Source organism: Aplidium turbinatum, chromosome 1 (genome assembly GCF_918807975.1).
Source record: "Aplidium turbinatum chromosome 1, kaAplTurb1.1, whole genome shotgun sequence".
Taxonomy (NCBI): Eukaryota; Metazoa; Chordata; class Ascidiacea; order Aplousobranchia; family Polyclinidae; genus Aplidium; species Aplidium turbinatum.
The window spans coordinates 31,042,939-31,055,610 of NC_137472.1; the positions used below are offsets into that span (position 1 = coordinate 31,042,939).

Sequence of the window (12,672 nt, forward strand, 5' to 3'; positions counted from 1 at the left end):
AAGCTGTCCAAGATGATAAGAAGTCAAAAAACTGATTAGTAGGTTAATTTAGCATTTGTTTAATATGAGTCAATAATTTTCTTTTTGTACATTCTTTTAAAAGTTGTGAATGAGGATTTGCGAATTTCATCTGATATATTATTCCAAATAAATCATTTTCCATCCAATATCCCACCGCAGCTTTTACCAGTGATTCTGTTCAATAGCGCTTAATGGCTTTCAATTTTCTCCATTTTAGCAAAACGTTACATTATGACAACAAATCGGTGATTTCATCAACAATAACTTTCAAGACATAGCATCAGTTTCAAGTTGCTGTGTAGAAACTATTTAATATCTCCGCAATTCACCTCTGTGATGAAATCTTACCATGAGTTCACCTTTGTTCAGGGCCCGGTACCAATTTATTTCCGGGCCCCCTTCATCGACAAGGTTATGATTATAAAGGTTGTGTACAAACTTTTATTGATGTGCTGTTAAAATGAGGATGACGCATGCCGTTCAAAGTAGAAAATTAAGAGGAATATCACTTATAGCCTATAATTATAAAGTATATTGTTATATTCTCAAAGATTTGTTGTATTCGTCAGTTTTTAATATAATCAGATCTAAAGGAATTGATATCAGAGGTTAAAACAGCCATTTCAGCCGTCAGATAGTAAAGTACCGGGCCCACTTCAGCTTTCTGGTGGTAAAATAGCCACTCCAGCCACCAAACAGTAAAATAAGAATTTAGTCTGGTATAGTGATTTCCCTAACCACGAAGATTAACTTAAACACGAATTTCAAAATAAACAGGCTAATATTTGTTCAAACTCAAAAACTGAAATGGCACAGGTATAAGAAGATTGCTATCTCTATTTCTGCATTAATTAGACCAAAATCGCTTTTCAGATTGCAGCAATCAGCAAATGTTTGACCTAGGCCCAAACACTTTTCCCAAATCAAACTGACCACTTTCTGACTGTCTGTAGTGCTGTAAATTCTCTTCTGGTGAGCCTAGAATGACCAGTGCAACATCAATGGAATCGGGTAATAATACTCTAGCGCCACGTGAGAAATAAAAGTTCAAAAAATCAACCGCTAGGTAGAGATAGTAAGTTTTGCGGTTCAAGAAATTTTAAGATTGCGCAAGATTTGTTGAATGACCATGCAGAAGAAGGGGGAAAAGTCGGATTGAAGAAAGAAGATGCGATGAATAGAATGAGATGGAGAATAGGAGTGAAGGCAATCGCAGAAAGGAAAGAATCGCCCACCTCCACTAGGCCTACTCGGGACAAAACCGAATTTGGGTGATGATGATGAAACCGTATTGTGGATAAATCAAATGAGACTGATTAAAAAATTCAGATATTCTACGCAAATTGAAGTAAGAAGTATATATGATATTTCTGGAGTGTTTGAAGACAACATTGTATTTCATAAAACAACGACACAAGAAACATCATGTAAAACACAACTATTTTCCACCATGACTTCATAACAAATGGAATTAGAAAGCACTAAAACACACAGGCTAACTTTCGTTGTGTTTAGAATAAAACCGGATTATGAAACATTTGCCATTTGAAAGGCACCTGCAAGCAAGAAACATATCAAGTGAGGAAAAGATAACTCAATCTAACGATTAACGATCGCTTTACAAACCATGATAGGGGGTTCATATAACATTATACAGTAAAACAGACCACAAAGGTATTTGTGAGTGACAGCAAATATGAAAACCACAATTCATGATAATTAGCAATCGGCAAGATATGCATAAAACATACCAGGAACATACAGTTTGAAAGCGTCTGAAAACTACTAGCAATGATCCAGAAAAAATTTACAGAAGTGTTGTAACAAGTAACTCCAAAGAACATAAATTGCATCTTCTCTTTGTTTGAGCCTCCTGAGCAGGGCAGAGTGTTAATCTTTTCTATCCCAGCAGAGTATCGATGTTATGCGCAGACATGAAGAAATCGCAATCAACTTTATGCACAAAGCAAACACGTTGAAATACATTGCTTGAACAAGCACGAATTATTTCGGAATTAAAGTGGAACTACATTGGGTTTGCTTATTAGATGCGATCCCATGTATGTCATCTATCCAACGTGCAGACATACAGTACGCACAATTTGCAGCCTTGCTCGAACTAGCAGCGATATCCTGACGAATCCCAACCAGGTCAAAACAAGCTGAAGGCTACATGTTGAAGTTTCTTGGCAGGTGGTAATTAAAATTATTTATTAGTTGGTGAGTTCGGTTGAACAAAAGCCTGCTTTTAAAAAAAGCATGTTTTTGCATAAACCACTTTTGCGTTGAAGTTACGTTTTTAACTTATATTTGATACGGACCGCTTAATTAAAAATAACGGAACTCAAATTTTAGTCGCATGCTCTAACAAGTCCAATACTTCTATTAACTAATTGCAGAATGCAGACAAAGGTGGGCAGTAACGCGCTACTTTTGTAGCGCTGTAACTTTTAATAGCGATAGCAGTAGCGCCGCTACATTTATGTTAGAATAGCAGCTGTAGTAGCGACGCTACTTTTTCCCAATGTAGCTGTAGCATAGAGGGGCGGCATTTACTTTAGTCGTTCTTCCGCTACCCGCTACTTTCGAACTCAAAGTGGGAAAAAATAAATTGTTTATAAATTTTTTTAATAGAAACATTGGAGAATAGGAATAAAATTTAGTAGGCACTTAAACATATTAAACATAAAAAGTTTTGTACAACAGATGAATCATTGAACAAATCAGAAGTTACAAGAACAGCGTTTCAACAAATCAGAAGTTGCAGGGAAAGATTTCTGATTTAAAGCAAATTAAGTCGTTTCGTCGTCCACAGCTTGGCGTAGAGCCGTAGACTGTAGAGCGATAAGACAGTGGTAGTCATTTCGATGACGTGTGTTCGATTCCCACCCAAAACCAGAACTCTTTTTTCTTCTGTAATTACCAACAAAGTTCAAAGTTGGATCAACTCTCTGGTTGAATGCTATTGCTAGAAGGATGGTGATGCCATCGGGTCTTACAGGAAATTGTCAGTGGCTACCAAAAACTTCAACTAAATCTTGTTTGTCATAACGGCGTTGACAAAGCAATGTAAACCAACGTGGTGCTGAAAGATGATATCATTCGTTTTTAAGGTTATTCTAACTTTCAAAGTTACTTGATTAGAGCTTTCCACTGTCAGAGACAAAAGTAGCGCGCAGAAGTAGCGCATGCCCACCTCTGATTGGAGACAACTGATTCAAAATAATTTAGTGTTTTGAAAAATTATAAACATAATCGGTAATCGCAGAGCTGCCATGCAACTGTAATTGATTACTTTGAAATCTTAAGCATAATAAGCCTACACAATTTGTGAATGCAATTTCTACACAATTTGTGAAAAAACATGTCGGTTGTGTTAAACTAAACAATAAACATGCAGCCTAATTGCTTCATGACAAGACGGTAAAAAGTGTTATCCGATTCTTCAATTCAAAAGCGTAGCTGTTACATAAAACAAAAAAGACAACGAAAAATAATTGTACTGGAGAAACACATCACCAACACCAAAACAATAATAAACATTCAATCTTAATGCTTGAAAATAAACATTACCAACAACAGTTTTGGTACAGCAATACGCATATGACAAAGCTCAACAACATGCATAAAAAAACTCTCAATTAAAATAAACGAGTTGCTTCCAGGGATGGTGCTAAAACACTACAATTGTGCGGTCAACGCAGCGCACATACAATCCACCAAACTACAGCATAAATTTAGTACCGCATTTTTTCAGGTTCTGCGACGGTTTTTCGTGATCGATTTTAGAGCACTTTATTCATAGATATCGACTAGTGACAGCATGTGCAATATATCCAACGCTTTTCGTGGGATATATTCTTTTAAATAAAACGGCGGGAGGAACAGGGATGTCACGTTTGATTTAGTGTTACCATGCGTTGATCACTCAAAGTCACATTGAAAATATCGAGAATAACCTAATCATAACTTCATCGATTGGCAAGGCTCCTTTTTACAGTGCGTTTATTAATATAAACATTAAACAAGTAGGAGCAGTTTCAAGTTACAACACCTACTGATGAAACTGGGGTACATTAAGTTCATTTCTTTACAACTCAGCATCCCACATGACAAATGTGCTTGAACAGAACACATAGAACTCTTTAAAATCTTCACATTGCAAGGTTGGCAGAATATAGAAAAGTATCATCTATCAATTGACAGTTTCATTTCTGTTGACCTAAATGCAAAAGTGTTTTCGGACAATACAATCAAGCAATAATTTAATTGTTGTAAATAAACCAATGATCCTTTTAGCTGCGTAGTGTTTTCACGGAATGGCTCGTTTCGGAGATATTCCAATTCGGAGGCAGCCTTTTTCGGAGATTTCGGATAAATGACCGAAAAGTTTCAGCAAAAAAAAGCTGTTAAACAGCGTTTCATGATTGATACAATTGTCTACATGGAGATGGAAGTTCTGTATAGTCCCGCAGCGGCATCTGGTTATTCCAAGGAATTTGCATCATTGTTCATTATTTACTGCATATTACCAGTTTTTTTTTACTAACATATAGATAGGCTAATTCCAAGTAGAATTAAAACCTGCATAAATTGAATATTTTACTACCAAAACGAAGTTATAGTACTTCCTTCTTTCATTTTACACTCAAAGCTGGAAATTACGAAAATGTCCTGATATATTACTATACAATGCATTTTAAATAAAAGCCGGTTATAAATAAGCTAGTCTCTTAGTGTTTTAATCGAGCAGGGTGTTTCGTGATTAAAGTAAACTAGAGAGAGGGGCATAAGCTTCTGCTTCTCATGACTTACCACAAAACTAATTTAATGGTCTTGCTTCAAATACCGTGTAGTCATCTTCTGAATCTGAATTTAAGCGACTAAGCTCCATGTGTCTATCATTTGAGGATAAAAGGCCGTATGATTTCACCCGACGTCTTCTTGCTCTAAAAAAGTCATAAAGGAAAGTTGAAAGTGTAGATTGTAGAAGGGTTATCTTTGTTACCAAAACAACAGTCTCGATAAATTTTGCTCTATGTTGCAATAACATGTGCATTGTGTAACAAAATGAAAAACTGCTTACCTGAGAATTGTAAGTGTGCCAAGACCAGAGGTGGGAAAGATTTTTTTTAAAGGCATACTAAATGAAATTTTCAAACGGGAATTAAGCATTAAAATGCGTAAACTGAACATTCAAGAATACATTTCAAAAAAAATTACCGAATAAAATTTGTTTCCAATGGCACTGGCTTGGCAAAGCCCAAAGTCCAATGTTCCATTTATTTTTAATTTTTTCAAAATGACCAAAAAGTGGAAACACTGCTCGAGAAAAATTGAGTGGAGAAATGTCATAATACCAATTTAGGAGAGAATACCTCAGTCACGAATCATGATTAGGCCTATTGTCTAACAAACAAATTCAGTAATTAAAAAGATTGAAATAGGTGTAATGCAAAGATTGAGAGGAAAAAAGCAAATTCAAGCATTGAGCAAATCGCATGTCTTTCAACATGGAATAAATTTCGATGATTTTTTTTGCCAACTCTGACGCACTGAACTCTACGTCACAGAAGCACGTAGCCTAGTTGCAAAATAATGAATCAGTTTGTGAATGACAAATTTTTATACTTGGGATAATTTGAGGGTCTCGATTTGTAAACTTACGAAAAAAGCAAAATGTACTTTGTGTCAAAGCCGTTTTGAAAGCTTCAGGGTCTAGTACAAAGGGACTAATAACTAAATTCGGAAATTAGCAAGGACTTGAAAAAAAGCTTGAGGTTTTGAATCGACGAGCGTCGGAATGTCCAACTGGTTCACCCTTTTGGGTACCTCAAGAAACTTTCCTACATAGATCAATCGCAGGATCAGCTTGGTCATAAAATAAAACGTCGAAAAATTGCTGCCCTGGCCACGAACGTTCTTCAAAGATTGTTCCCAAGCCCAACTGTTGAATTGGATCGAGGCTCTACTAAACAGTATGAAGAACTGAAATAAATTTTGCCTAAGAGCTGCATGCTTTCGTAGCAGAAAATGAAAGTGAAGAAGCACAAAACTGTGATGTCGGCTCTCGAGTAATGCAACTAGAAATGCTGGTATATGAAGCAAGCAAAAAATAGCCAGAAAACCTGAACAATGTATATTGTATATATATGCAGAATTGAAAAATATTAAACCAACATCTGTTGAGACTGAACGTGCATTTTCAACTCTAGGATATTTTGCCAGCAAAGTCAGAAATCGTCTTGCATTTGTCTTGCAACAATGATACTCTCGTGTTTTTGAGTCAGTATTACAATAAATAAATTGTGGTTTGTGTAGCTGCTTGCATGTGTATTTTCCTACTAAATTGCAAATCCCGACAAATCCCGGGATTAAGAAGTAAAAATCCAGGAATTTCAAATTTGATCCCGAAACCCCAACCCTACTCAATACCCATAGCTAGACTTTCGTAATAAGCTATTCTAATAAAAAAAACAAAAAAATTGTGGAAAAACGAAAGTAGTGGCAACCGCCGTTCGCAAGTGTATAGGCTACCAGCAGGGTTGGTTGGGTAAAACCTCTGGGAGGTTTTTCCCAGTTTCCCCCGAGTAAAACTGGGGGAAACCGGGTAAAACTGGGTAAAACTGGGGAAACCCTTCTAACTTCTAAACACAAAATGGGTGAACACAAAACTTCAAACACAAAACTTCTAAATGTGTTGTTTGTGGAGTTTCTTATGCAATATAATGACTAGCCAGCTGTTTAGCTGTTAGCTCATGACATTTTCCATCAGAATTGCATCAATACTTAGATAAAATAGATAAAGCTCCGGATCATCACAGAGTGATATTTCAGGTTTTTCTTTTGACACTTTCTCTGCTTTCTCAATGCGTACTTACTCACTGTTTGCTGGCAGTACCAAACTACCAATAGGAATTTCTTATCGAATTCAGATGGTCTACCTCCAGCTCAAAGACCACGTCAGTCAGTGTTGTGCTGTTGTGACTAATTGCTTCAGTATAAATTGCAGCTTGCAAACCAACTGATGCCTTCCAGCACTTTGACGGAATGCAGTAGAGGTCGTCCACTTCCACATAGCCTTCCCAGTCCGAGTCCCTCAGTGGTAAGCACTTTCCTAAAACGCTTCCTTCCACAGAAAAAAAAGAAAAGCCTCAAAAACGATGTCTAGTGTGCTACTCTCATGGAAGGAGAAAAGTGAGAAGAAAAATGAAGGAGAGAATGTTGATCAGTTTCAAAAATATATGACTTTGTCTGCAGATGAGCAAGAAACTGAACGCAACTTTGTTTTTGAAAAAGATGACAATTTCATTCTCGTACTGGCAGGATATGAAACTAAGGATACATCTATTTTTCCAAATATCTCTTTTATTAAATCAATGAAAAAATTGTCACCACTTAAATATTGGCAATATATAAGAAAGGTTGCAAACAATGAGCCAGTAAAGAAGTTTTGTTCATTGATGATGGCAATATCATTATGCCCACCATCCAGTGCTGGCATAGAACGCTTGTTCAGTAGCATGGCTTTAATCCACTCAAAGCAAAGAAATAGACTGGGCAATGAGAGGGTTGCCAAATTAGTGCATGTTTATTGATAGATACTTTGGATGGAAAGAATTTGGGATCCACGTCTTTTAGGCGCAGACAGTTAGGCGCCGGTCAAATAGGCGTGCACACTGTGGAGTCTGGATATTTAGGTGCGGAGCACTGTGGCGCCCGTTCATTTAGGTGCTATTCCTAGTAAAGTCTGCAGATTGTATCAGCTTGGCAGGTAGGGCAATGCTTTTCACACAAAATGTTACATAAATATTGAACAAAAAAATATGTTGTTTGGATAATGCGAGTGTGGAGATGAGGTGCGAGGCAACGCTCTACTACTCTTGATATTAGCACATCTCCACAGGACATTTGCTATGCATACTGAACACAGGTTGCAGTAGGGGGTTGCAGCCAGATGGAACCTTATACATACTTAATCTGTTATATTTCGCAATTACTTCTACTCGGGATGGATTGGTCGTGTGGCGAGTACGTATGAGACAACGCTCTACTACATGAATACATTTCTATAGGGCATATGAACCCTGGCTACAAGTTGCAAGCATAATGGTGCGACTTTGCTCGTTATTAAACCCAGTCGGGGTTTTGACGTAAAACTAAGTTACTCTTCACTCAAGCCTACCACCCGCTTCTTCGTCGTATGAGCTGTTCTTCTGGACTATATGTTTGGGCATGATGTCATCAGCCACTCGACAGTCTCGTCATCCAGGGCCTTCAGTCCAAGCGTTCCATGTGGTGGTTGATGGATTGGGCAGTCATGGACGACATGGTCTACTGTCTGGTCTGTGGCGCCACACTCGCATCCCGGTGAGGGAGCCAGGCCCCATCTGCACATGTCTGAACGAAAGTGACCGACGACGGTTCTTAGGTGGTTAAGCCGGACCCACGCAAGTCTTGCGAGGGACATTCCCGGAGGGTGGGGATCGACGTCGGGTAGGAAATCACGGAGTCGGGAGGTGTTGTTTTGCCACTCCATGTTCCATGTGTAGTTCGTCCAGTGTGCCGCACTTATTCCAAGATCTTCAACGTTGTTCAGAAGCTGTCGTGCGGCGGGCACAAACGGGCGTCTTGATTTCAGTCGCTGCTGTCCTCCAGGTAGGCGCTGGAATGTACTGTGGAGGAGGTGGTCGGGGTCCAGTGTGCGACGAGCAAGGGAAATCATGGCTCCTTTACGGCGAAGCTCAGCAGGTTGGATGCCTGCAAGGATGGGAAGGCAGTCCGTTGGAGTGGGACGCAAGCATCCAGTCACAGTGCGTAGTGCGTCATTGATGGCGGTGTCAATGTGGCGGGTGTGAGAGCTGCGGCACCACACTGGTGCGCAGTACTCAGCGGTAGAATGGACGAGGGCCAAGGTAGCTGTGCGAAGGGTTTTCGCATCAGCTCCCCAGCCGGAACCCGCCAGCCGCCTCAAAAGTGCAACGCGCGCATATAGTTTTTTGCGCAGTGACTCCAGGTGTCGTCGGTACGTGAGTGACCTGTCCAGGGTTACGCCGAGGTAGGTGGGTTCGGCGCAGTAGGGGAGGTGTTCGTCATCGGTGGTAATGTTGATCTCACGTTTTGCTTCCTTGTTGTTTAGGTGGAAGACCGCCGACACTGTCTTTGCCTTGCTGAGCTGTAGCTTCCATTTCTGGAGATATGTTGATATAGTTGACATGTCCTGGCTTAGGTTCCTCTCCATTGACTGCCAATCTCCGGCTGGATGCAGGAGAGCCAGATCGTCTGCGTAAGCATACTTCCTGGAGATGGTGTCAGGTCGGTCATAGATGTAAGTGTTAAAGAGGAGGGGAGCCAGGACAGAGCCCTGTGGGACGCCGTTCCTGAGTCGACGTAGTCTACTTCGTCGGCCGCTACCGGTGGAAAAGGTAAAGCTGCGGTTTTGCACAAGTTCCATAATCATATGGACCATGTGCCTGTCAGGAAGGAGACGGAGTAGTTTGCAGGTAAGGCCGCTGTGCCATACAGTGTCGTAGGCAGCCGTGAGATCGACAAACACGGCGCCAGCCTTCTTTTTTGCCGAGAAGCTGTCCTCGATGTCTTGGGTCATCAGAGTGACCTGGTCTACAGTTGATCTTCCGTGGCGAAAACCGGCTTGTTCCCGAGGGAGCTGAGGGTCTATTATCGGTTCGACACGAGCGTAGATAAGTCTTTCGAGTATCTTGAAGGGGCTACAGAGCAGAGAGATTTTGACCGGCGCCTATTTGACCACCCGCTTGAATATTGGCTACGGTATATTTTTTTTACTGATGTTTAGTGTAGTTATATTTTGACTCACTAAAAGTGAACTCAGTCATGTTCGGAAACTTGAAACCTGGACTAACAACAAATAAATGCCGAGCACACACATTAAAATACAATTTATTTTACTGTTGAATATAACATTTTGTGTGAAAAGCATTGCCGGTTTAAGCAGCTTCACTCATGGAAGCCATGACATATTTTTCTGTTCAATACAACATTTTGTGTGAAAAGCATTGCCCTACCTGCCAAGCTGATACAATCTGCAGACTTTACTAGGAATAGCACCTAAATGAACGGGCGCCACAGTGCTCCGCACCTAAATATCCAGACGCCACAGTGTGCACGCCTATTTGACCGGCGCCTAATTGTCTGCGCCTAAAAGACTTGCTCCCAGAATTTGAAACCCCAGATGAAGAGCTGTTCAATGTGAACAATGAAGACTGTTGACATGTTATCAATAACTGAGATTATACCGGCTCTTAATATTTTCTTTCTTTGGCTTTTGTTGTTCAATGTTTACAATTTTGTTTGCTGACTGCATGTTAGGCACAGGGGAGCAATCTGACTTGATAACATACTGGTATGTTCATCTATGTAAACTAATGATTGGACCTACCTATTATTAGATATTAGTAAATCACAGTATTTTTCTTTTTTTTGTAGGCTGAGCACAGAAAATCTTATAGATTCATTCAAAATATGATGGTAATAAACATTAACTATGAGGAGTAATCATTATTTCATTCACATTTGCAAATTTTAACAACTCAAGTTTTTCCCAGTTTCCCCCAGGGTTTTACCCGGGTAAAACTAAAGTGGGGGAAACCTCCTTGGCCAACCCTGGCTACCAGGCACACAAAAACTTTTTTACTGGCGGATGACGTTCGCATTTTTTACATTGATTTGATGTTACCGTACCGAACATAATCATGCATTTTCTAGCTTGGAAATAAAAAGAACACTATGAAGTTATTTGATACAATTGATTCTATTAGCAAAGGCGGCTTATATTTTTGAACGTAATATAAAATATTTTTCATTGATAGTACAATATCAAAAACATCAGCAAGCAAAGGTTTCAAAACCCTTTTCAAGAGTTTTGAAGTTGGAAGCTATGAGAATGTTTCCTAAAATAGATTAACAGATGTCCAAAGTTTGAGTCAAACAAGCCACGGGAACGCTATGATAAGGAAGCGTTAATCGGATTAGTAAGGAATATGAGTAAAGTCGTCTCGTGGGGAGAGAGTCTCCTACAAGTCAGCAGTTGTGAACCGAGCAAGCGACAACAGAGCTGGCAACATTTGAGCAATAGTTGCTGAAGTTGGTAAATGATGAAACTGAGTAATTAGGCTAACAACTAAGCATTGTAAGCAAGCCATAAGTCAGCATGTCACAAGTCAGCAAATTCAGTTTGGCAAGCGATGACCATTGACCAAGCAAGTCCAACGTGAGCACGTAAATCTCATTTGCTGACTTGGCAGTAGCTGAAATGCAATTGCTGAATTGAAGCATTTGCTGAATTGTCGCATGCTGAGTGGTCCGGTAACCGTGGTGAAATGTACCCTGTGGTATGTCCTGGCGACAGGATGTTGTGTACTCAGAAATGAAAGCAACCCCAAAAAACGTTAATCCTCAATTTTTCTATTCAGCAAGTATATATGTGTTGTGGCAGTCAGGCAAGTATATAAAACGTTTGTGGATCATGATCAGTCTAGTTAAAATTTCTAAAAAGAAATTCAAGAATGGAGGAAAACAACATTTGCTCATAGAGAGACATCCACAATGAAAACAAAACAAAAAAAACTTTGCAATGAGATGTTTTTTTGTTAAATAGTCACTACAGAAATTTTGGTGGGGGGCAATTTTTTCTTCAATGTGACATTTCTATAGCAAATAATACAGCCACAGATATAAAACTATCACTAGATAGCTTAAAACCAGTGGTATAGAAAGACCATTTTTGGGTTGTTTACTTATTCAGTAAACTTTAAGCATACAGTCTACTTGCATTTTAAAAAAGAATAAAAAAGACTCAGCTGAACTGCATCCAGGGCTTTTTTTAAATATAAGTAGGCTAAAATTTGTTGAAAAAAATGAACATCCAAAAAATGGTCATGCCACATCACTGCTCAAAATAAAATAAATATCATGTGGGTCAAAATTACAGAAACAAATCACTTGTATATATTTAACAACAATAAAAAAAAACATATATTGCTGAGCAGTTGAAATGAGACTAAATTAAGGCAAGATTAATTCGAAAACAGTTGAAAAAAAACATTAGGAAAGAGTTGTGACAAATGTTGCATGTTAATGGTAGCTTGGATTTTAATTAAAAAACACTGACTTACTTGTAAACTCGAAATCCAAAGTAAAGAAGTATGATCACAGTGACTGCAATAAAAACATACATTCCTCTTTTCAGCATTCCTTTGTTTTTGTTCACATAATCCAATATAGAGCCGGAGTTAGAATCAGTATGTTCACTTTCCGACGGCGTGCTTGTCTTAGTTGTTTCAGTATTGTTGTGGTTTTCAATATTGGTTTCATTTGAACTACTAGGTGGCTTTTCGAAAAAGCAGCCAGAAATGTTGAGTAAGAAAACAAAAAGTGCCAAAGCACTTACAGAAAACTTGCAGTGCATTCTTCTTTTACAAATAGTGGAAATTAAAAATTCTACGTCATAGAAAAAACACAAAGGTTAGTAAGCCAAAATTGGCTAGTACAGGGCTACTTGTTTTTTTTCAAATTCAACTTTAGAGCTGATTTTAAGATACAACTAGAGCCTTGGTAAATTTGTTTTGAAATTTTCATCCAAACCCCTCCCTGCCCTGAAAATTACTTTTGGCT

The 12,672-nt window shown here is 38.9% G+C and overlaps 1 protein-coding gene across 2 annotated transcripts; it reads right to left on the reverse strand.

The window, feature by feature from the left end:
• Window positions 1-1,401: 1,401 nt before the first annotated feature.
• Window positions 1,402-12,467, reverse strand: LOC145772116 (uncharacterized). 2 transcript variants are annotated; one of them, XM_082583965.1, is made up of 3 exons: window positions 12,174-12,467; window positions 4,837-4,970; window positions 1,402-4,243 (listed from the first exon to the last, which is right to left on the reverse strand). In XM_082583965.1, exons 1-2 carry the CDS (start codon window positions 12,464-12,466, stop codon window positions 4,844-4,846), a joined length of 420 nt encoding a protein of 139 aa, XP_082440091.1. In that variant the 5' UTR covers window position 12,467; the 3' UTR covers window positions 1,402-4,243; window positions 4,837-4,843. The 2 variants fall into 2 exon arrangements, with proteins under 2 accessions (XP_082440091.1, XP_082440083.1); XM_082583957.1 differs by having other exon boundaries at window positions 1,402-4,502.
• Window positions 12,468-12,672: the final 205 nt, after the last annotated feature.